This window comes from Festucalex cinctus, chromosome 1, assembly GCF_051991245.1.
Source record: "Festucalex cinctus isolate MCC-2025b chromosome 1, RoL_Fcin_1.0, whole genome shotgun sequence".
NCBI classification, from domain to species: domain Eukaryota; kingdom Metazoa; phylum Chordata; class Actinopteri; order Syngnathiformes; family Syngnathidae; genus Festucalex; species Festucalex cinctus.
Genome location: NC_135411.1, coordinates 33,869,495 through 33,892,010, shown reverse-complemented (window position 1 = coordinate 33,892,010; position 22,516 = coordinate 33,869,495). Strand labels below are relative to the sequence as shown.

At 41.1% G+C, this 22,516-nt stretch overlaps 1 protein-coding gene across 2 annotated transcripts in view; it reads right to left on the bottom strand.

Moving 5' to 3' along the window:
• Positions 1–22,516, bottom strand: part of grin2ca (glutamate receptor, ionotropic, N-methyl D-aspartate 2Ca) — a 93,569-nt gene that overhangs the window by 30,196 nt on the left and 40,857 nt on the right. For both annotated transcript variants that reach the window (XM_077531094.1, XM_077531093.1), the window contains 2 exons: positions 20,423–20,858; positions 4,670–5,271 (listed from right to left, as the gene is read on the bottom strand). In XM_077531094.1, coding sequence (XP_077387220.1) covers positions 4,670–5,271; positions 20,423–20,842 — 1,022 coding nt within the window. In that variant the 5' untranslated portion in view covers positions 20,843–20,858. The remainder of the gene's footprint in view (positions 1–4,669; positions 5,272–20,422; positions 20,859–22,516) is intronic.

Below are 22,516 nucleotides of genomic sequence, written 5' to 3'. Positions count from 1 at the left end.
GAAACACCTGCGCCTCGTTTTCGTATGCCTCCTTTGATCGCTCTTTTTACATCCCTCCCATGCCCGTTAAACCAGACCTGCAGCGACGCTCCCGCACCGCTGCCATCACTCCAGCAGAGGTGATGAAAGTGCGCACGCTCCCGTGAAGAGCCCCTTCAGTCGGGTAATCTGTGATAATCCAATTGACAGGTTAACTGATTTATTATCCGGACAGGAATGCAGCGAGAACTGTAAGGCTTGTTAATGTTTGATGTGCGAGAATGTAAGACAGTAAAGCCAATAGGAAGAGCTTTGTTCTGTATGCTCGACCTTCACTGCGCAGCTGCTCAAATCGTGCCTGCTGGGTTATTTCCAGAGCGATCGGTGCAGAATCAAAGCCCGGGATAATGTTCCATCGTTTCCACTTTTTTTTTTTTTCCATGGACAGTTTGGCCTCACACAAGGCAGTTGTCTCCCCTACGGAGATGACACCAGAGAAGTGTCCTATTAGCAACGTTACCACTGCCACTGTCCCTGAATAACCTTGTTTCACACAAAATATGTTTTCTGCTGCATACGCTGACAATTATCAGTATCAGTGCTGAAGTGCAAACATTTACCTTGACAAAATTTTCCAATCATTCAGGAAATCCGGGAAAGCATTATTTCCCACGATCCCAGAATTCCTGCTTTTCACAATTGAAGAAGAAGAAGAAAAAATATTCAGACAATTCCATCTCATCTTCGACATTTCTGAACCAACTCACTGTAACATCAAATGTTCAAGGTTTAAGATTTAAATCATTCTAATTGCAAAGTGTTCTACGCTTTTTGGAAGAATTTCACGTTTCCAGAGAAAATTCCCAAATATTGGAAAACAAATTCAACATAAATTAAAGCAACACTAAGGAACTTTCAGTTATCATTGATTATGGTGGTGCCATATGGACAAAAGCGATAGTGTTTAGCCTGGAGGAAGACCAAAAGCGATACATACCCCTCAGGTCATGACACAGGTACGATTCAACTAGCATTAAGTCAACATTTCATCAGGAGAGTTATGAAAATATTTGATGAAGATGGAAACGTTCTTCAGTGTTGCTTTAAGCAGTTGTGTAATTACACTCATTCTTCCATCAATGTCCAAATGTTCTAATTTTTAAACAATTCTCCTAAATTAATCAACTGATTTTTTTTTCTCACAATTTCCAAAATGCTTTTAAGTTTAATTTGAAATTGTTACTTTTTGAAGAATTCATCATTTAAAATGACTTTTTTTTTTTCTTTAGAAATTTACTGCTCATCTTATTCTGCTTATTGTGCTCTGAGGACTCGGGTTCGAGTCCAGGCTCCGGCCTTCCTGGGTGGAGTTTGCATGTTCTCCCCGTGCCCGCGTGGGTCTTCTCCGGGTACTCCAGTCTCCTCCCACATTCCAAAGACATGCATGGCCAATTAATAAAGTGCTCCGAATTGTCCCTGGGTGTGCTTGTGAGTGTGGATGGTTGTTTGTCTCTGTGTGCCCTGCGATTGGCTGGCAACCAGTTCAGGGTGTCCCCCACCTACTGCTCAAAGCCAGCTGAGATAGGTGCCAGCACCCCCGCGACCCTTGTGAGGAGTGAGTGGTTAGAAGATGGATGGATGGAGAGTTTATTGATGATCAGTCATCTAAATGAGTACAGTTGTTGTGTTATGATTATCACCTTGCGACAGATGGCTTTTATTTTTTTCTATTTTTTATTTTTTTATTTTTTTTATTTTAAGGACAGGCCACACCTGCCTGTCACCAGCGACTCCCTCCCCCCCACTCAATTCTCCGGCCGTCTCGGAGGTATAAAGGCGTGATGAGATAGATGGCAGCGGGTGAGGACACAGTTTAGAGGACTGACAGGGGCCATAAATCTGCAGCACCGCACCAAACACGTGAGAACAAGCCCCGGATAAATAAATGAACGTTGCGTCTTGAGATGTGAAATGGTCTTTCAGGAAGTGTGCCATGTATCCACATTTCCACCATGTCAGGCACAATTGAATGACTCAAAACTCCAGCAAATCCCTCAATCATTTTTAAAACAAATAAAAATAATTGGTCCCCGTCACATATTTCTAGGATGAAATGCACATTGTTAGGTCTAAGAGATGATACATATATGTGTGTGGGTGTGTGTGTGTGTGTGTATTTACTGTGTGATGAAAACAATAATGCCTTGTCATTAGATCATTGCTCAAGATTATGCTTGATGGCTCTGCTACAAGTGGCTGTCAACAAATGTACGTTTGGGATAAAAACAAAAAAGCGTTATTTTGGTAGAACAGTTTCAGGCCCAGTTAAGTGGTCCAAAACTAAAAACAAACAAACAAACAAAAAATAAACAAACTTAAATATATTAAGTAAAATAAACGGATGGGTTCATGCCACACATCTTTTTTAGATTTCGAACCCAAAACACAATTGTTCCGTTTTCTCCCCTCAAAAATCACATTTCTACTTTTAACTAGAATCAATTTTTAAATTTTAATTTCAACTGATACTTTGCCCCATTTGCTTATGAAAAACACAGTTTATTCAAAACAAGTTTTGCCCTTTGTTTTTTCCATCATGAGATTGGTAAATTTTTAGTTTTTTTTTTTTTTTTTTGTCTTCAACATTAACTTGCTTTAACTTCCACAGAAAGAATAATGTTTTCTTTCTTTTTCTTCGGGCTGATGTGAAAATAAGTGCAGTGGACTGAGCCTGACCATGAATACAGAAAACCTGCTAATAATTGATGCTCCGTATAATTTCCTTCGGGGGGGGGGGGGGGGGGGGGGAAGGAAAAAAAAATACAATGTGTTTTCCTCAAATAATTGGGGATAGATTAGATGGGGGAAAAAAAGATACATCCACAAATTGATGAATGCCAAACCATGACTATGCGGGTGTCAACTGTATTTCTTCTTGGACAAAAATCTATTTTGTCATAACACTGATGTAAACATGTCCTGAGATAAAGAAACATTCATTATTTAACAATTTAACATAAAAAAGTCATCAAGTTGTATGGCCCGGTTGCTGTGTCTTGTAACCAGCTCTCTCACACGCTTCTCTGTAAAATAGGGCTGAAAGGATGACTTTGCTATTTGGCATCCACGTTTTATTGCTTGAAATTAACTAATCATTAATCACGTATTTTTGGCATCTGTCTTCCAATCAGCCAATTAACAGAGGGCTCGATGTGCCCCTGTGCTGGCATCTCTGGACTATAACGCTCTTTGGAGCTGGGAAACGTCCGGCCAACAAGGCCACACAGACAGTCTTCATATGCCAATGTGGGCCAGAGAGTACGAAAATAAGGTTGATGTGGTTGAGAATGGAGGTTAGCCTTGTTGCTACCTTCGACTATTCTGGTAACCGCTCGTCCCAAAATGTTCATGCGAACGACACCACGGTACTGGCGACGACCAATGAGGTTATACGGCATGAAAAGTGAAGCTTTGTCATGATCATCAAAATGTTATTTCCAATAATGCAAGAGGAACAACTGTGTGATCATGAGAACTAATTCATGTCAACATACACTGTCTCGTAACACTCTCGTCACATTTTTTGGAGCATGGCTACTATGTTGCATTTTACAACATGCTAGGTTGTGGAAAACAAAATAAGGCTGAACCACGTGTTGATGAAAAAAAAAAAAACAAACATCCAATAATGCCAATGATTACATTCAGCAGTTGTATTGTTTGTTCCCATGCTGGTTTGTCGAAATATGTCTTGCGAGTCACTTTGTTGAAAAGTAGTTGCTTGAGGGGGAACTACAACTCTCGGTGTTCCCCAGTGTCCTGACAGCTGGGCAAATAAATAATAGTCCACCAAAAACAATTTAAGTAGGTTTATCTCCGAAAATGTTTTAACAGCATGGATGGGCAAATATCATTGCAGACGAGAATGTCACGTTTCCCTGGTGGAGTCAATCAATTCACTCAGTCCCTCCTTGACCCTTTCCCGGCCCTGCTCGGAATCCCATAAACCAATTGGATATCACTCTCTGTGTGTGCAGAGCGACTCAATCCAAACATGCATATGAATGAGTCCTTCCCTGAGAGCAACCCTTGAATAGGGCCTCCCTCTGCAATTCATGAATGACTTGCCACATAAATAAACATCCCGCCACAATTTCATTGCCAATTTATGATTTGGTGTTTGCACCCATTCACAGATACTCTCTGGCTTTACCGCAGTTTAACAGTTTGTATGCAGCTGCACTCCCCGACAGTAAAAAGAACAACTTAGAGTGTCTCCGATTGATTCCCTAAAGGGATCTTCATTGCCGTTGCCGTTGATTTTATCAAGGCTTTTGTCGGCGAGTTAAGTGCGATAGTGGAATTTGAATTACTGTGTCAGGCAGTCGGGAGAGACGAAGCTGCGCAGTCTGTGGGGAACAGATGTCTTCGGGGGAACCTGAACCAACATGCCAGCAATTGTTGACTATTTCAGGCCAAGGAAACGTGTTTACAACAAGCTGAGGGAAAAATGGTGGTAAGCCATACGATAAACTGCTCTGATTGTGACAGAGGAATTATGGACTAATTGCAGGTAGCAGTCATTGATCGACTTGGGAGAAACCTGAACGTTTTTGTGTCATAATTAGCATCATCACGTCACGATCTTTTTTGGTACAATTCCATACCACCCTTCAGGTCTCATGCTTACCTGAAGAGCGTGTCATTGGTCGCAACCGTCTTGACTGGATTGTGGCAGTCGTTGTGACCCTCTGGCAAGAAGCCCCTCTGCTTGCGATAGCTCTGCACGCCCTTCACCACGATGGCCACGCCGTCCCGCACCCTCTTCCTCAGGCTCATCCTCCAGCGGTCGGTGATGATGCTGATGAGCCCCACGGGGAAGCTGTCAGGCGGCGGCATGTCGGGGTTGCCCACCGCCAGGCTGGGGATAATCCAGATGTAGCCCGGCCCAACCAGTCCGGCCTCGGTGGCCATGGTGAAGAGATACTGGGCCTCCTCGTGGGAGCAGTAAACCAGGAGCACCTGGGCGTCGATCTGCTGCAGCAGCCGACGGGCCCGGATGTCGTTGGTGGCGTCGGCGGACATGTCGAACGTCAGCACGTCTTGAAGCTCCCACATGAAGTAGCTGGTGTCGATGTAGGCCTTGACGTAATCCACGTAGGCCTCGTAGCCCGGGTACAGGCTGGTGATGACCACGAAACTGTCCCAGTTGTACTCCTCCATCACCTTGAACATGCCGTTGATCTGTTGCTCGATGGACGAGCCCAGCTGCAAGAAGTTGGAGCCCTCTCCCTGCGGGGAGAAAATCACGGCGGGATCAGAGGTGGCAAAGGTACTCACACTCAGTGGCTACGATATTTTTGTTTTCTATTGACATCATGACATAAATTAGTGGTGTTTGAATGAGGAATTTGCACACTCGCGTGGAGACAAATGGCTTTGCTAAAAATTGAACATTGACAAACTGTATTCAGTGAGGAGCTCAAGTTAGCTCATTGTGGAAAATTGGTTTTGATTTGACAAACTGACTCAAATTGCTACATTTTAAAATCCCTGTGTCACTAAATCGTATTGCACCCTACGCATCAAGATAAGTCTCAAATTGTCTTTTATGAGAGATGTACACAAGATATAATTCTGTGTGACGTTGCAGATCAGTGGTTGATTCATTAAATTTAATTAACTTGGATAGTGTGTTTAGTAGGTGTGTGCTCAAAAAATCGATACGGCAATATATCGTTGCGGGCCTCATTACAATACACGTATCGATACGCAGGCGTCAGAATCGATATTGCTCAGTAACATTAAATAGATAGTTAACGTTTGCATTTGCAGCTTGCATTGTACCTAAAAAAATAAAAAACCAGCAGTGTCTTTGAAGTTAATTGCCTTCAATTAATGCAAAAATAGCTCACCAGTGATTGGACACTGTGTCTTGCTAAGAAAATTTAATGCAGAGGAAGAATATCAACATTTATTTACTTATAAACTTAACGTGGCACATGTTGTAATGTACCAATTTTCGTATATTTTGTTTAAAAACACAATAGAATGTGTTACATGAAAAAAAAAAGGTGTTTTTATTTCCCAAATATTTCAAATAAGCACATTTTAGAGCTGTAATTTTGATACTTTGATATTTTTACTCATATCGGCTCATGCCTATTAGTAAATTTTCCCGGTGTGTCTGTGAAAACTGCTCCTTGCTCTGCATTGCGTACACATTTAGACCAGGCATGCCGCTTGGTGGTAAACCAGAAGAGCTACTAACAAAAATATTTTTGTCATCCAGCATAATAAACATATCCTTTAGGTATACATATGACTGTTATTATAAAATGCAAGTAAATTAATGTAAAATATCAGGATACGTATCACCTTTAAGATCATGTATTGGGATACATATGTATCGCGATACGTATCGTGACTCCTGCATCGTGATACGTATCGTATCATGCGGTTGGCGACAATCCCAGCCCTAGTGTTTAGTTTTCGAATCAATACCTTTTAAAATTGTTTCACCCTTGAATCGTATTGTATCATGTATCGAGAATACTGAATCGTCTTTGGTAATAGATACATACTCAAACATAGAAAAACACTCAAGTAAAGTACTGACACCTGAAATATCAACTTTGGAACTATTTGCACTTTGTTCGGTGAAGTCCCAGCACCGGTCAAGATGAAATATTCATTCAGTAGTTAATGCAGTTGCTGTTCATCAACAAGCCAAATAAACACTCAATTTCTGTTCTGTAATGTTCAGCGAGAACCTCTCCGTCATCTTGTAAGTGACTCTTGGCCATCCAGACGTGCCTAAGTGTTCCTGCGGCTCCAGACTCATTCATCACCGAAAGCACGCGTCTCACTTTTGCCAGGCAAACACGAGGCAACATCCATACATTTGCAAATGCTACAATCTGTGTGGCAAGCCTCAATTTGTGACCTTGGGGGAAGACTATTAGGTTATATTTTCACTGCAAATTAACTCATTCAAACCCAAAGACGTATAAGTAAATTTTTCAATACTTTGTTCTTCACTCCCAAAAACATATTTATACGTTTTTCTTCTTCTTTTTTTTTAAATGCCTAAAGCATAAAGATAGAGCTTCTGACATGACAAGGTCGTTTAAAGCAATGGTAGATATTGCAAAAAACGGCCAGCAGGTGGCAGAAGAGTATAAGAAATCAACCAGGGCCATTTGCAATAAGCTCTTTTTGCCAGTGTTTTCAACAGGTTTGTGAATGATGATGAAACTTAGCAATATTCTAATGCTAATTGCTGCAAAATGGAAACAGATATGTTTTTTTTTTTTTTTATAGCAATAGAACAGAACATTCTGTGGACCTTGCAAAGTCAGTCAAAATCCAGTAAAACAGACAGGAGCAAAAGGGATTGCTTCTGTGAAAATGGCTGGGAATGAAAGAGTTAATATGACCAAAAACAACCTGACTGAGGCAAAACCTTAAGTGGTCTTTTACTGAATCTCGGATCCTACACAGAGACGGAGTTTCTGGTGAAATCTGTTGTAACTTTCAAAGTTGGGAGGAAGTCAGATATATAATTCTCAGGTTTTAACCTTCAGGCAAGTCTCAAGGGAGGAAAGATCAAGTGAGTCCCTACTACATTTTCGAGTTAAGTCATACAATCTTGCTCAGTCACAACATACGGTATGTTTTTATATTAGTTACTTTGTACTCAGTATCTATACTCGCATCATTTATCTGTAATACCTTGTGGTGCAACAAGATACGCATTTGTCCTGAAATGCCACCGTCTGGGCGTCACCGTCTGGTGCATGCAAACATACCACAAAGCCACCTGAGTCCAAACCAGGTGGTGATATTACGCCGAAAACTGTTTGCCAACTCCCATTAATTAAACAGCAAAATGTGAGTTGAGATGACAAACAGGAGTTAGAAGACACACCGTTCAGTCAAGTCAGCTTTATTAGAAAATGTTGGCTTCCCAGTGGAGTACGACATTGATGGTGTGCGAGTGTCCTTGGAAACATGCTAATGCATATTATATCGATTTGGATGCTGCTTACGCAACCCACTGGGACACATATACCTGCACACAACACATGCACACACATTAGCTGTTTTGACAACCCTGATCACACTGGTCGCATAACACACAGGCACGGAACGTCTCACCTGGAAGGGAGGGGCTACCAGTGCAATTATGGACCCTTATTTCAAGGACTAGGGAGTCAACTTCTTGCTCTTACGAGAGACGGAGGGACAATCCAGGGCCAAATAGTTTTACTCCACCATCGTTTTTGTAATTCCCATTTGTTGTGTTAATTATGCAAAGGCAAGTTCAGTGTATCGGAATTATGAATACTGTAAAGTTGCCAACAAACATTACAAGAGCTGGGAGGAGGAATTCTATTCTGGATACCTTCTTTACTTACAAGGCAATTTTGCCCACTCTTCAAAACTGGCCAGAGCAACAATCCAATGTTGAAGCAGCAGTTTCAGAACAAATAATCTGCCTATATGGCAACACATTACATTTAAGTCAATTCCAACTCTACTGCCTGGTTGAAGTCTAATAAGTCATTCTATCCTAATTTATCCACATTGGCATGATTAACTGGCCGTATCTGCCACCTCAGTTCCCAGCGAGAAGGATTTTCTCAACATCTGATCTCAAGAGATCTGCCCTGACTGTTAACAATGTAGACAAAATAAACACATGCAAATACTTAAACTAGGGCTGGAAATCTTTGACTGTCTCCCGATTCGATTCAATTCCGATTTTTGGGTCTACGATTCGATTCAGAATCGATTTTCGATTCTCGATTCAAAGGATTTTCGATTCAAAATGATTTGATCGACAAATGATTTCTGCTTCAATTTACAGATATGCACAACATTGTCATGATGTACTCTAGTCTGCTTTGCAAGACAAAATGACAAATAGAGACATTAAAGTGTCTGTTTTTGTTTGTTTAAACATTTATTCATTTTGTATTGTAAGTGCCTTTTTCCACAAAAACAGCATGTGGGCTACAAGTGCCTTTTCCCCTTCTTCATTTCTAATTTAAATAAAACTGATTTTTGGATATTAATATCGATTGGATTCGATTAATAAATGAGAATCTCGATTCTTTTATGAATCGATTTTTTTGGCACATTCCTAACTTAAACTACAGCCTGCTGTGTGCGCCCTGCGATTGGCTGGCAACCAGCAGAGGTGGGCATAGTCATTGACTGGAATTGATGATTGATGGAAGTGCCCACCTTTTTGGCGTGTACGTCAGCACTTTCAACGAATGCTTAATAAAGCGAAGTCTTGAACAAATGCACAGAGTGAGCACCTAGAGAAGCAGAATTACTTCTGTTGATCGCTGTGAGTACACATAGATAGGCTCCAGCAGACTTGAGAATAAGCAGTTCAGAGAATTGATGGATGGATGAAGTTGAGTTCAAAATCCCGTTTTGTTTTTTTTGTGTTAACAATTTCATAAAAAAAATAAAAATAAAAAATGTAACCTTTGAATTCAAATGTAATTCTCTTGGGAGCTCCCTCCTTGATACTTGCTCCTCTGCATTTTGCGTCACATCATAGCATGTACCCGTATACTGGTGTCTTGCCAGTTTTCTGAAAACATTTCTTTTAAAAATAGCACACATGGCACACTACCTTCAAATTGCAGATTTGAAAAATGTTAGCAAGTCTAAGTCAAGTCGAGTCTTTCAGCCAAGCAAGTTCTGAGTCCTAAAACCGGCAGCAAAAGCTTCCAGTCCTGCAACTCTGGTCATTTCTGCAAACAATTCCACAGCCACTTTGTAAAGAAATCATATTAAGATGGTGGCACACACCAGCTTCTGTCCTAAATGAATTTGACAGGTCTGATGAATTTTCTACGAACAGCCAAGCCGTGCATGAGTTGAAGAACTCTCCACTGTCTCTGCTGAAATATGCATTGTGCATTTTTTTTTAACTGTTTGGATATAATTAGACATCCTTTGTGATCTGGAGGAATGTCATGGTGAGCTATGGCTGAATGAGACAACACTCACTGGCATGTCGGGCATAGGAATTAACCTGATCTTTACCAGCTAAGTAGCCAGTCACCTGATGACCACAAAAAGTCCAAAAATCCCCTTTGGGCCTCGATCCTGATTCCTTATTGACTTCCTGAACGCAATATACCCTTTCCAACCCCCCGGACTCTTGCTGCCTGCTCTTCCAACAACCTATCATGGTTAAATCACTCATTAACTGATCTGGAATCTTGAATCTGATTTTAAGAATTGAGCTTTTGGATCTTGTTTTTCCAAAGAGACAGGAAAATGTACTTTTACAACTGAGCTGCTGAATCTTTTGTTTATAAATCAGTGAAATTCTAGCTTTTAAAAGATATCTACATACATATAGCCTAAATAGGTCCGTTGTCGTGAGGCAGAGATGAACGTGTTTGATTTACGATTGTAGTGATTGTAGAATGATACTATTTTACTCGGAGTTATGGGTAGATTCCAAGCACATTTCTGCCTCTTTATTGTCGGACTTTCCTAGTCTCTCTTGAACGGTTGTGTTATAAAAAAAAAAAACAAAAAAACCCTGTCGGATGATCTTGACCTTCCCCTCTTTGGGGGATAAAAGCACTCTAGCGAGTGGGGTCCTCACAACTGGGTCGAAAGTGGGGTCAAGTACTCCGAGACTGCGAGTGGGTCTGTGATCTTGTTCCGCCTGGCTCCTCGGTGTCCTTGAGAGGCCACCCGGTGATGTATGAGCATCTTATGAGTCCCGACGTCACTGTTAAATCCACCCGCTTTCTCCACTCTGCTTGGCCCTGGGAAAAAAACTCTTATCTCTCTCTCACTCCCTTTCAACCACCACCTGAGATAAATGCAAAGATCAATGTCTTCCAAGTATATCTTGTACAGTGGTACCTTGACTCTCAAGTTTGATTCAATCAGCGACCATGAAGGTCTTAACTGTTCACTCATATATCAAATACGTTTTGCAAATGGAAATGCCACACATCCGGTCCAGCATTTTGTTGTTTTTGAGAAGAGAATGTCATGAAACGATTGTTGTATTTATGTCTGGGATGTATGGCTTTAAAGGGCGTGGACTGGTTAATAATGTCAGGACCTGGTTGGCTTAATTGGTTTTGTTTAGTCCGTGAGCATCTATGAGTCTGCTTACAGTAGCTTCTTGCAAATGCTCTCATTTTGTATTTGTAGGTTTGACTGTTCAATAAAAGGCTGGAAGTTCATATTTCTGTATTTGAAGCTCGCTCACAACTCACATTTTTGCTCGCAACACATGGAAATACAATAAATAAATAAATAAAAATGAATTTTAAGGTGTTAAAGAAAAATTGACCAAACGGTGGCATCTAACTCAAAAATGAGAATTTAAAAAACAGTTCTTTTATAGCACTAGTTCCCAGTAATTTGATTCGTAGAAATCGTTTGTTAGCTAGCGTGACAATTCTACTTATGGATTCCTCTCAGAAAACAACAAAAACAGCATTTTGAATGGAGCTCTGTCGCTGGTGAGACTACTTGAAGCAACTCGTTTTTCGGCCATGATTGGTTCCACATCATGGTGGGACTGACGGAAGAGCGAAAAGAAGAAAAAATTCCAGCTGTGAAGAACCTGCAACCTCTAATGGTCTCTCTCGAATGTCTCTTGTAAGGATACATCGATTGTCTCTGGAAGTCGCAGTTTCAAAATGTTGGTTTCTGTAAAAAGTTTTGGATCCAGATAAATGCAGAAGGAGGACTGTAATTATTCCCAAATGTCAGCTAAGTGGTCAAAGTGTCATGTTTTGGGAAATTAATCCAATGAAAAAAACATCATGGCAGGAATAATGAACATTAGAAGCTCCACTTTGACTGTATTCGGTCTCAGTGTTTAAAGTTGTTGTATCAGTTATGTTTAAAACCCCAAATATTTTATTTTCTTAAGACCATTAAGAGTGTGACGGAACACTTTCCAGAAGTCAATGTACCACTGTATTAAATTGCTCCTTTATGTCCTAAAAGTTACAGCAAATTGGAAAATGGGAACATTATCTTGGCTTTTCATTCATCTTTGCTTAATTAAAACTGCCATATTTATATCTTCCAAGCGTGCCAGTACAGTAAATTAATTTCAGTTATCAGTGAAATGAATGTAAGCGAGGTGCCACCAGAGGCGGACGCGTGTACATCCGTGCGAAGCAGCGACTTTATTACCCTTATGGGTCAGAATGTGACACTTGCCAAGCTTCTCACACCGTCAGTCAGACTCAGTTAGCACAGAGTTGACTGATAGCACAGTACACGACAGCGCTGGGGCATCGCCACAGGCCACCCAATGTGCTTGGAATTTGAGCAGGGATCTGCCACTGGCCCCTTTTACGCTGCTCTTTTCAATTCGATTAGATTAGATTCAACTTTGTCATAAATAATGAATAAATAAAGCAATAAATTAATGTCTCTACTGTTACATCACCGATGCAGCAATTAAGCAGTGTGAAAGGGGCAATTGATTACCTTTTTAGGAGCCAGATACACAATTAGTCTCAAATATACTAATTAATTACGAGTCCACAAGCGGTAGTCCGACGTCTGCTGAATTCAAGTGGTAGCCACATGATCATCTACTTCTGCGACACTGTTGTACTGGAAACAAACCCATCAGGATTCCCCTCATAGTATGTATAGAATGTGCTAGATTACAAGTAGTGTTGTTCCGATACCGATACTGGTATCGGCAGAGGTGCCGATATTGCATTAAAACAGTGGTATCGGTATCGGTGACTACTCACAAGTAACATGCCGATACCATAAAGTCCATCGCTAATATAGGATTTTGGATGCAGCATCTTGTGTCTTGCTGGTGCACGACATTCACTGATATGTTACATGTTCACTGCATGCCGATCTAAGATATCCTATTGGCCCTTGAATGCTCTGAACCAATGGCAGGACATCTTTTTCATGTTGAGGAAAAAAAACCTTAAGTATCGGTATGGTATCGGCCGATACTGCAAAGCTGGGTATCGGTATCGGTATCGGTATCGGGAGCCAAAAAACGGTATCGGAACAACACAAATTACAAGCATAATTCCATAGTCCAGCACAGTGAGATGCACTTCCACAGACGCTCACAGTCCTAAAGGAGATTAAAGCCATTGAGTGGAGAGCTTAGCTTCTCCACACTCAGATTACATTTACAGTGGAAAAATGTTCACGAGAACTCTTTTCGTCCCATGGACAAACTCGGCTGGAGACTCCTTCAACGCCACCGCCTGTCATTTGCTCTGAAGACTCCCTTGGGAATCCTCCGCTCGCACACGAAGAATCTCTGCCGCTCGCAAGATCAGCAGACGTCGGACCTGATGAGGGTTAGACAAGAGCGGTGAAGCGGCGATTATCTGCAAACAGCTGTTTGCAAGACAACGAAACAGCACTCTTAGAAGTCTTAACGGGGGCCATATGGAGTCACTACCTGCACTGAAACACTTTAATTTGGCTGAAGGTGACTAGAATGACTCAGGTTGCTCTATTAATAGACGCGGGATTGCGTCCAAAAAAGCTAAAGGAAAGCGGAGATTGATATCAGTTGGCTTGGAGAGGCTTAAAAGCACAATGGAAAAAAAAAAAACGGAACAGAGCACTGACTAAATGGAAACATGGCAAAATAAGTGAAGTGCCACCGTCTCCGCCTGGATTTCTTTGAAGAATGACTCCCGGCTGCCGCTCTTTTGCCGCGACATATGGACCGACTCCGGCATCCTGCTCGGCCCACGTCACTGAGATCCCGCCCGGCAACCAGAAGCAGACACACGATTCCCTCATCGCTTGCCATGGCTGGAGCTAACACAGATTACCAAACTGCAGACGCACTCTGAATTGGACCACAATCAGTCTCTGTGATAAGAATATACATAGTAACAACGTATTAAAATCAACCCGAGAGTGGGCACGTTGTTGGACATATGCACGTTTTTGTGTGTGCCTAATAATGGCGCTTAAACTGATTTACTGTATTATTCACTGATTAATTAAGAAAAGGGGGATTTAGAAAGGTTTTGCATGATTAAAAAAAGACGTACAAATATCTCTGCGAGCTTCTTTTGGAATCACTGAAGAATCAAAATGGAATAAAAACATGACCTATGTGATGGAAGTCAATAATATTGAAAAGGGTGACAAAGAAATGAGACTGGCAGACAAATAAATGCCAGTTCTGCAACATTTTCTCACAAATCTGTGGAAATCTGTGCTTCTTTTCAGCTTTTGTGTGAGACACTTGTGCCACGCTTTGCCGGTAGAACAAATATGGAACAAAGAATCCATGCGAAATGACTTCATAAGTTTGGTGAAGGGCTCAGCTGAGTGTCTCAAACTTGATGTGTGGCACACGTTTGAGTGGAACAAATCCTCAAAAATTCATGTGTGGTCGTGAGGAGGTGGAGATGAGCCCAAGTCATGACAAACATGGCGGAGACATTGACAGACGTCAGTCATATTGGCTCAAGATGGTGCTCAAGCTTTTCCAGATAATCATCCTGACCTTTGGGGGAGAATTTTAACACTTCAATGGGAATATAAAATGGGTTCTATTTGAATATTATTCCTGTGCGCATGGCTCACCGATTGCCATTAGAGCAATGTTGCAAAATTGCCCACCTGGCAAGCAGCTATTCTGTCCTGGACTGCAGTTCAGCGCTAGTTTGAGAAACTTTATGGCCGTCACATTGCTTCAGCACAATTTACACTATATGTGGAAAGTTTCTCAAAACAGGATCTTTCGGACAAACTACAAAATGGAATACATAACTCGTTTATCATGTGACAAAGACGGGCATTGTCGGGAATTGACGATAGACAAAAGTGCCCGCCTCTGCAGATTTGTTTCTCTTTTGACACACCTGGTACATGATTACCCAAGACAAATGATGACATCTGTGCTTCCACTTTGTTAGGATCTTTAAACGTATCACTATATGATGTATATGCCAGCAGTTAGCCTCCCTCTCTGGCTAATTACTGCAGAGCGGTCCTATTTCATCTTAACGGCCGCCTTTGTCGCAGCGCGCCGATTTCTTAATACGCCTGTTTGCGCGCTAATGTATTCCGACCAGGTCACACCTGGAAGAAAGGCGTTAAGGACGGAGGTGAGGAATGGGAGGCATTAGAGGCTGAGAGGCATCGCATCCCAGAGGCCAGCGCGAGGACATGGTCAAGCCAATGTCAAACGGATTCAGTGTTCCATTCCGTGCAAAATAGAGCGGCAGAGTGGTAATAGTATTTTTTAGAGAGTGTCACACTGTGAAAATGAGGTATTTTGTTGGACACAAGCGTACAAATGTGCATAACGGGGTCCTGCTGGGGTGAGGCAAATGTGAGCAAATCCAATCAGGACAATTTGATTCAAGCGAAACGAGCAGACGCTGAAGTCTACAGCCATGTTTTGCGGTTAATTATTCACTAGATCATTTGCTGCTAGAATCGTAAATATGACAAGCCGCAACAACATGACAAATCACAACGCCAGAGCCACAGGCAGCTCATTTTACTGGGGTAAAAATGCATTTAATATACAAGTAAATGAAGTTATGGGATTGTTCATGGAATGATTTAAATTCACAAGTCACAATACCATGTAGTAAGGCTTCAAACTATTCATTCAGGCAATTACAAACATTTGGAAGGGTTAATTAATTGCAGATTTTTGCTCTTCTTATCAGGACTTGGTCCCCCTGCAAATACAGACAAACTATATGTACAAAAATTGCTTTTTAAAACAGATAAAGTTCCTTCGTACCGTGTGCAAGCTCAATACTCTGCTTTCTCGTTTTTCATTTACCCACTGAAGTAAATTGAAATGTTTTCAATTGATCGAGCTCCACCCAAATGTTTTTGTTTTGTTTTTTAATAAATACAAATAGCACACTAGTGTATAAAATAAACCCAGAATAAAACCATGAAAGAAAATTTAAAGTTATAAACTGGTTTCATCAACTACAATTACTGCTAATACTGTGCTATTCCTGTGCTGCATGTGTGCTTTTAAGTGGTGTGAGTAAGTGGTTGCAGGAGCATGGGTCTGGTTGGCCAGATTGTCTGGGCATGAGGGATGTTTTACAGAGGAAGCTCCTTGCGAGTGTTTTGTATCATCATTTTGTATCGTGTGTCTCGTTAATAGAAAAATATTCAAAGTGCAAGTGTCACTCTCCTTGCACATGTGTAAGGACATTTTGACACACAAACACACAAAAAAACAAAAAACAAAGAGAGAAACATAAAAAAAAAAAAAAAAAAAAAAAAAAAAAAAACAAGCGATGGCTCGTAAAAAAAACAAAACAAAAACAAAAAAGTTGTCACACTGAAATAGTCAAGGTATTACTATAGTGTATTTGTTGTGAATTTGTACCTCCCAAAACGATTTCACTGGTGTGTCAGAGGACTGGAAATGTTAGTGACACGGAAGCCATTTTGAAAGGATTACATGTGCACTCCAGTGCTGAGCCGCCTCACTTTTCCACTTAAACCTCTATGATTGCCGGACTACACTCTTTAACAAGTTTGTTGTGCCTCTTAGAAGCATACAAACATACGTTTGGTGTTATTAAAGTCATGAAGCACGGCTTCTCAAATCGTATGGGGAAAAGTTTCAAAAAGTCAGATTTTAACAAGTAACATAACTTTATTCTCATATTACACTGGAAAAAACACTTTTATTCTGAAAAACAAACAAGCAAACCTTATTCTAAGAAATAAAAAAACACCTTTTATTATAGAGACGCAGCTTTATTTATGCAGAGGTTAGCTTGATGTGATGATATGTCACAATCATAATAGAACTTGAATTGGTCCAAAATTTTGGAGGAGGAAGTCATTTGTTTAGTATGTTTGTTTTACAGTGTGCTGGTCCCCATATGTAGGTAGCCTATACATTTTTTCCAAAATGATATGACAGGGCTTTCTGGCAAATTATCTTATACAAGTTACAGATCGCAGAATCCAGTTGGAGCCAGTTTGAGAATACAATACAAGAGAATCCAAGAAAATGACAGAATGTTCATTGACATTGAACATTTTGACCCTGGAAAGTTGTCTTGTCGCATCCAAAGTCATGTAAAGATGACAGATTGTAGCGGTCTAATGTCCATTTTGGCGGAGCTAATTAGCACTCAAGAGGACTGGACGTGAGATAATTAGCTGTTATTTCATCCTCTGTTAAGGGTTGTAATTATCCTTGACTGAGCCTAAGGGTGCGTTTACATCAAGAGAATATGAGTTTTGGTTTCTTTGCGATAAGAATATCAACTTGAGAGCCGTTTTGAAAAGTTTGCACGTCAAAATGCTGATGTCGTGTAAACGAGTGTCAGCGAGTGAACCATGCTGGAGTAAATGAACTTGACAGCAAGATTAATAGGAGTCAGGTCTCTCCTGACAAAACAAAGGTCAGAGGAACCTCAGCAAGCTTGTTCGGACCAAATAAACCGACCTCCAATCCACTGACGTGTGTCATTCAAGTTGAGGTCTGCTCGGCTTTCAGGAAGGTGTTTGGTTAAATTGATTTAAAAAAGAAAAGTGCATAGGGATTTGGGTTCATATTGAGCCATGGACCCAAGTGGATGAAATCAGGCACTTGCACTCGGGCCAGTGTTTAGTTTGAAATGTCTGTGGTTTTGTAATTCCCGTTGGCATTTTTGGTTCAAAGCAGTGGGATTTAGGTTCAGCTTGGGCTATCGACTGAATCGGATGTAATCAAGGCCCGGTTGTTCAATTCTCGGGTATTTTAACCACTAACCCCTAGCCACCGGTTAAATACCTAACCTACCGTTAACTAACCAACCGTTAAATATATGTTGTTGAAAACAGGGTTAGTCACACTGTTAACTAACAGCACCATCAAAGTTAACCGTGCCATTTACGTCACTGTTTAGCACGGATATATCCACAAGTCCTCTTTTTGTTTACTTCCGGGTCGGCGAAAGAAATGGATACTATCCAAACGACCCCTGACACAAGCTGGAAAAAAAGTTATTCAATCAATGGTTGAAGCAATTTATGAGTTTTTGTGAAATATTTTTTTTTAATTCAGTATAATTTATTTTTTCTACTGTGTGTATTTTCAGTGAATATTTTGTGTAATATTTTTTGTATTTTTGCCAATATTTTTGTAGCATATAAATTTGCATGTTTTTGTATTATTTTTCTCATATTTTGGTCAAATGTTTTTTTTGTCTAACATACAGTATTTGTATTTTCGACTGATTTGTATTTTTTGTGTAATATTTTGATAGAATATTGAATTATTTGTCTTGTTTTTGCCTTTACACACTTCTAATATGTGTGTATTTTTCATATAATATTTGTAATTATCCATCCATCCATCCATCCATCCCTCCATCCATTTTCTTAGCCGCTTACTCCTCAAAAGGGTTGCGGGGTTGCTGGAGCCTATCCCAGCTGGCTCCGGGAAGTTGGCAGGGTTACACCCTGAACTGGTTGCCAGCCAATTGCAGGGCACATATTTGTTATTGTTACTAATATTTGTAATTACTGTTTTAAATTAAAATGAATAAAATTAAAATAAAATTAAAATTAATAAAATTCTTATTACTCTTACTATTATCATTATCATTATCATTATTATTACTCTTACTATTATTATTATTATTATTATTATTATTATTATTACATTACATTTAAATTAAATTAAACAATTATCCCCTATTCACAGTGCTGTTGTCTGTTTGATTATTGACATGAAAGCAAACAAGAAACATTACAGGTAACCCCTATTTGGAATCACCTCCCACTAAATGTTGGGTAAGCCCCCTCTCTGCAGTCCATTTTTAGAGCTTGTCTTAAAAAAACATATTTTTATTCTTTCTCTTTTGACTCAGCATGAGACTTGGCATTTTATTACTGCTAATCGGTAGCGTGTGCGTAACTCTTCATCAGAATAATCACCAACGTCAAAGTCAAGCCGTCTATAAATTCTCTTTTTTTTTGCGCTCATCGGGTATCGTGAAGGCAGCATTAGCCATGAACGCAGACTTAACCACACTGTTAAAAAGTTAGTGGCGGTTCTTAGGTTTGTTAACTTTAACAGCAAGTTAACAGCCAGTTAAGAGTTTTGAACAAGATAACAATGTCGTTAAAGGCAACGGTTCGTTAAATCTACTTAACCAGTGGTTAAAGATATAACCGAGTTTTGAACAACCAGGCCCAGGTGTCTTTTCCAAGTGTAAGGTTCACTCTTACTACTTCCTACGTTTCTACTTTATTCTTTATGTTCACATTTTTGGTCATAATGATCGCAGAAAAACATTTGGATTTGGGTTCAAAATTGAGCCGTTGACCCAACAGGACGTAAGTAGGCAAGTAGGCGACTTCCACTCCGGCTAGTGTTAATTTGAGTCTCGTGGGGAGACACTTTCCACTTCCCCTGACTGTTTTTTTTAAACCCATAGTCCCCTGACATGTACTTGTACGTTCAGTTCTTAGGTTGAGGTTTTTAACTAACAGCATTGGGATTTGGGTTCAATTTGGGCTGTGGACCAAACAAGACAAGTTGTCTTCTCCGATTATTATTTTGACCCAAACATCCCCTGAGGGGGAATTTCTACTTCCTGTTAACATTTTTAGATAACGTTATCAAAGGACAGCACCGGATTTTGTGGTCAAATGAGACAATACATTATATTAAAAAGGCGTCGGAGATTATGGAACGATTGCTTCCCCTTTATGAAGCCTTTCTGATCAGAATATACCATTTTTGGCACTTCTGTCTCCAACAGTCTAGAAATAAGATTTGTTATAATTTTATAATCAAAACAAAATGATAAAGAGGAGGAGAATGATGGTGGTAAAAGGAGGGCCAGCGGAAGGTGCAAAATCAAACGATACAGATGAAAGGGCAGAGGAGCATCGGCCGAGAAGCAGGTGAAGAAAAAAAAAAGTACTGCCTTTACTGAGCTAATCAAAATATTGTTCACATGAGTTAAGTTATACGAAATTATTGACTTGTTTAGATAGCCACTGCCGTTGCAGGCAAGCCTCGTGTTCCAATGAAATATATCGAGTTGCGTATGCCTAATGTCATGATGTACCTCGACAAAAAATGGTGCGACCAAATCCTGTGCTGTGCGAGCAACTAAAAATGTCACTTGCTCCAGTTCTACCAGTGGAAAAGTTAGTGTAGAGCCCTGCCTTTAGGGGGGGTGGACCTTCGACTTCTTGTTGGTATTTTTTTGCCATAGTGGTCAAAGAACAGCACTGTCATTTGGGTTTGTATTGGGGCCCTGGAACCAGCAGTTCTCAATCAAACATATGCTAGCTAGCGTTCGTTTGACCCAAACATCCCTTGAGGTAGACTTTCTATTTCCTGTTGGCACATTTGGTTACAGTGATCAAGGACAGTGTTGGGTTTGGGCCCAAATCAGGATAGTAGCCTGGTTCTGACCTTGTACGGCAGGACGACAGCCGAGCCTCCACTGATCCCCACGATGGGTACGCCGGTCTGAGTGGAAATGAAGTCCAAGATTTGGGCCACGGCCTCTGAGCCCACGTTGTCCTCGAAGACCACGCCATGGACGCGGTTGGTGGAGAGCGTGTCGCAGATGCGGGTGAGCAGCGCTCTGGGGTTGGTGTTGTTCACCAGCACAGTGATGGGGTTCACCTCCAGAGGCAGGTCCATGAAGTTCTCGCGACTCAGCCGCCCCTTGATCTCCGACTGGTAGGCCGAGCCGCTGAAAACCACCGCCACGTTCACGGCGGGCGCCGGGATCCCGAAGGGCCGGCCGGAACAGCGGCGGGTGGCGCTGTACAGCAGCAGCAGCAGCAGCAGTGGCCACCACAAGGAGGCGCTCAAGCGAACGCCCATCTCAGTCACCTACTGCCTGCAGGAACAACAGAGGGGACGGACATTACATACACCGCTTTCTTTTTGTTTATTTAGTTCAGTGGTTCTCCAGTGAAAGGGTATTATTAAACTACGTTGGATCATATTAGTGAATGCTCTTTTTCATTTAAGGTTGTATTGTGGTATTTAAAATGTTAATATGAAATCTTTTACTAGATCACGCAGGCACCACCAATGTCCAGACGAGTACAAAGAGCCCTGATTTTTTATTTTTTTAACTGCGATTGTGCTTGTATCTTCCCTTCAGTGTGGCGTGTTCGGGGCGAACACGCCACAGTGAAATGTTTGCTCATTCCTCCTTGCAAAACACCTCCAGCTCAGCTAGGTCAGAAGGAGACCGTTTGTGTACTGCAATCTTAATCTTTTGTCAGCATTCAAGACTAAAGAACACACCAGGTTGGCCTGGGTCAATGTTGTGGACAGATTCAAAGCAGAAGGAGGATACCAAAAGATTTTCAAAGCTTTGAACATCATGGAGTACTGTTCAATCAATCACCCCAAGTAGATGGAGTAGCCACGGCCTGCCAAACAACCACAAATCTACAAGGCCATCCCTCCAAAGTTCCTGACCGAAGAAGGAGTCCACTCAACAGAGAAGTACCCAAGAGGCCTTTTGATCATTCTAAATGTACTTCAAAGATCCACAGCAGAGCTAGGGGAATCTGTCCATATACGATCAGCCGAATACTGCACAAATCTGCCCTGTTTGGAAGAAGTCACGTCTAGAAGAAGTTGCAAATTTGAACTTTTTGGCCTACATGACAAACGCGATGTTTGGCGTAAGAACAACACTGTTCATCAGTCTCAACGCATCATCCTCACTGTCAAACATGGTGGTGGTGGGAGCATCATGCTCTGGGGGTGCTTTTCTTCTGCGCGGACAGGGAAGATGGTGTGAGTAGAAGGGAAGATGGATAGTGCAAAATAGGTCAATCTATAAAAAAAAAAACCTGCTGGAGTCTGCAATAGATCTGAGACTGGGACAAAGGTTCACCTTTCAGCAAGACAACAACCTGAAGCATACAGCTAAAGCGACAACGGAATGGTAAAAACAAAAAAACAAAACAAAAAAAAGCCATCAAAGCCCTGGAGTGGCCCAGTCAAAGTCCTGAACTAAATCCAATAGAAAATCTGTGGAGAGATCTTAAGATTGCCGTAAACAAAAGCTCTCCATCTGACCCAGCTGAGCTGGAGGTGTTTAACAAGGAGGAATGGGCAAACATTTCAGTCCCTACAAGTGCAAAACTGATAGAGACATACCCCAAAAGACTTGAATCTGTAATTGCAGCAAAAGGGGATTCAACAAAGTGTTCTTTCAGGGGGGGCTGAATACTTTTGCACACCCTACTTTTCAGTTTTTTACCTGTAAAACAAGTTTGAAATCCATCCATCCATTGTCTTAACCACTTGCTCCTCACAAGGGTCGCGGGGGTGCTGGAGCCTATCCCAGCTGGCTTCAGGCAGTAGGCGGGGTACACCCTGAACTGGTTGCCAGCCAATCACAGCAAGTTTGAAATTAGATATCAATTTTGTTTCACTTCACGATTGTGTGCTACTTTGTGTTTAGCTTTCGCATAAAACTTCAATGAAATGTTTTTTTATGTTTGTGGTCCTACCATGCCAAAATGTTGAGAA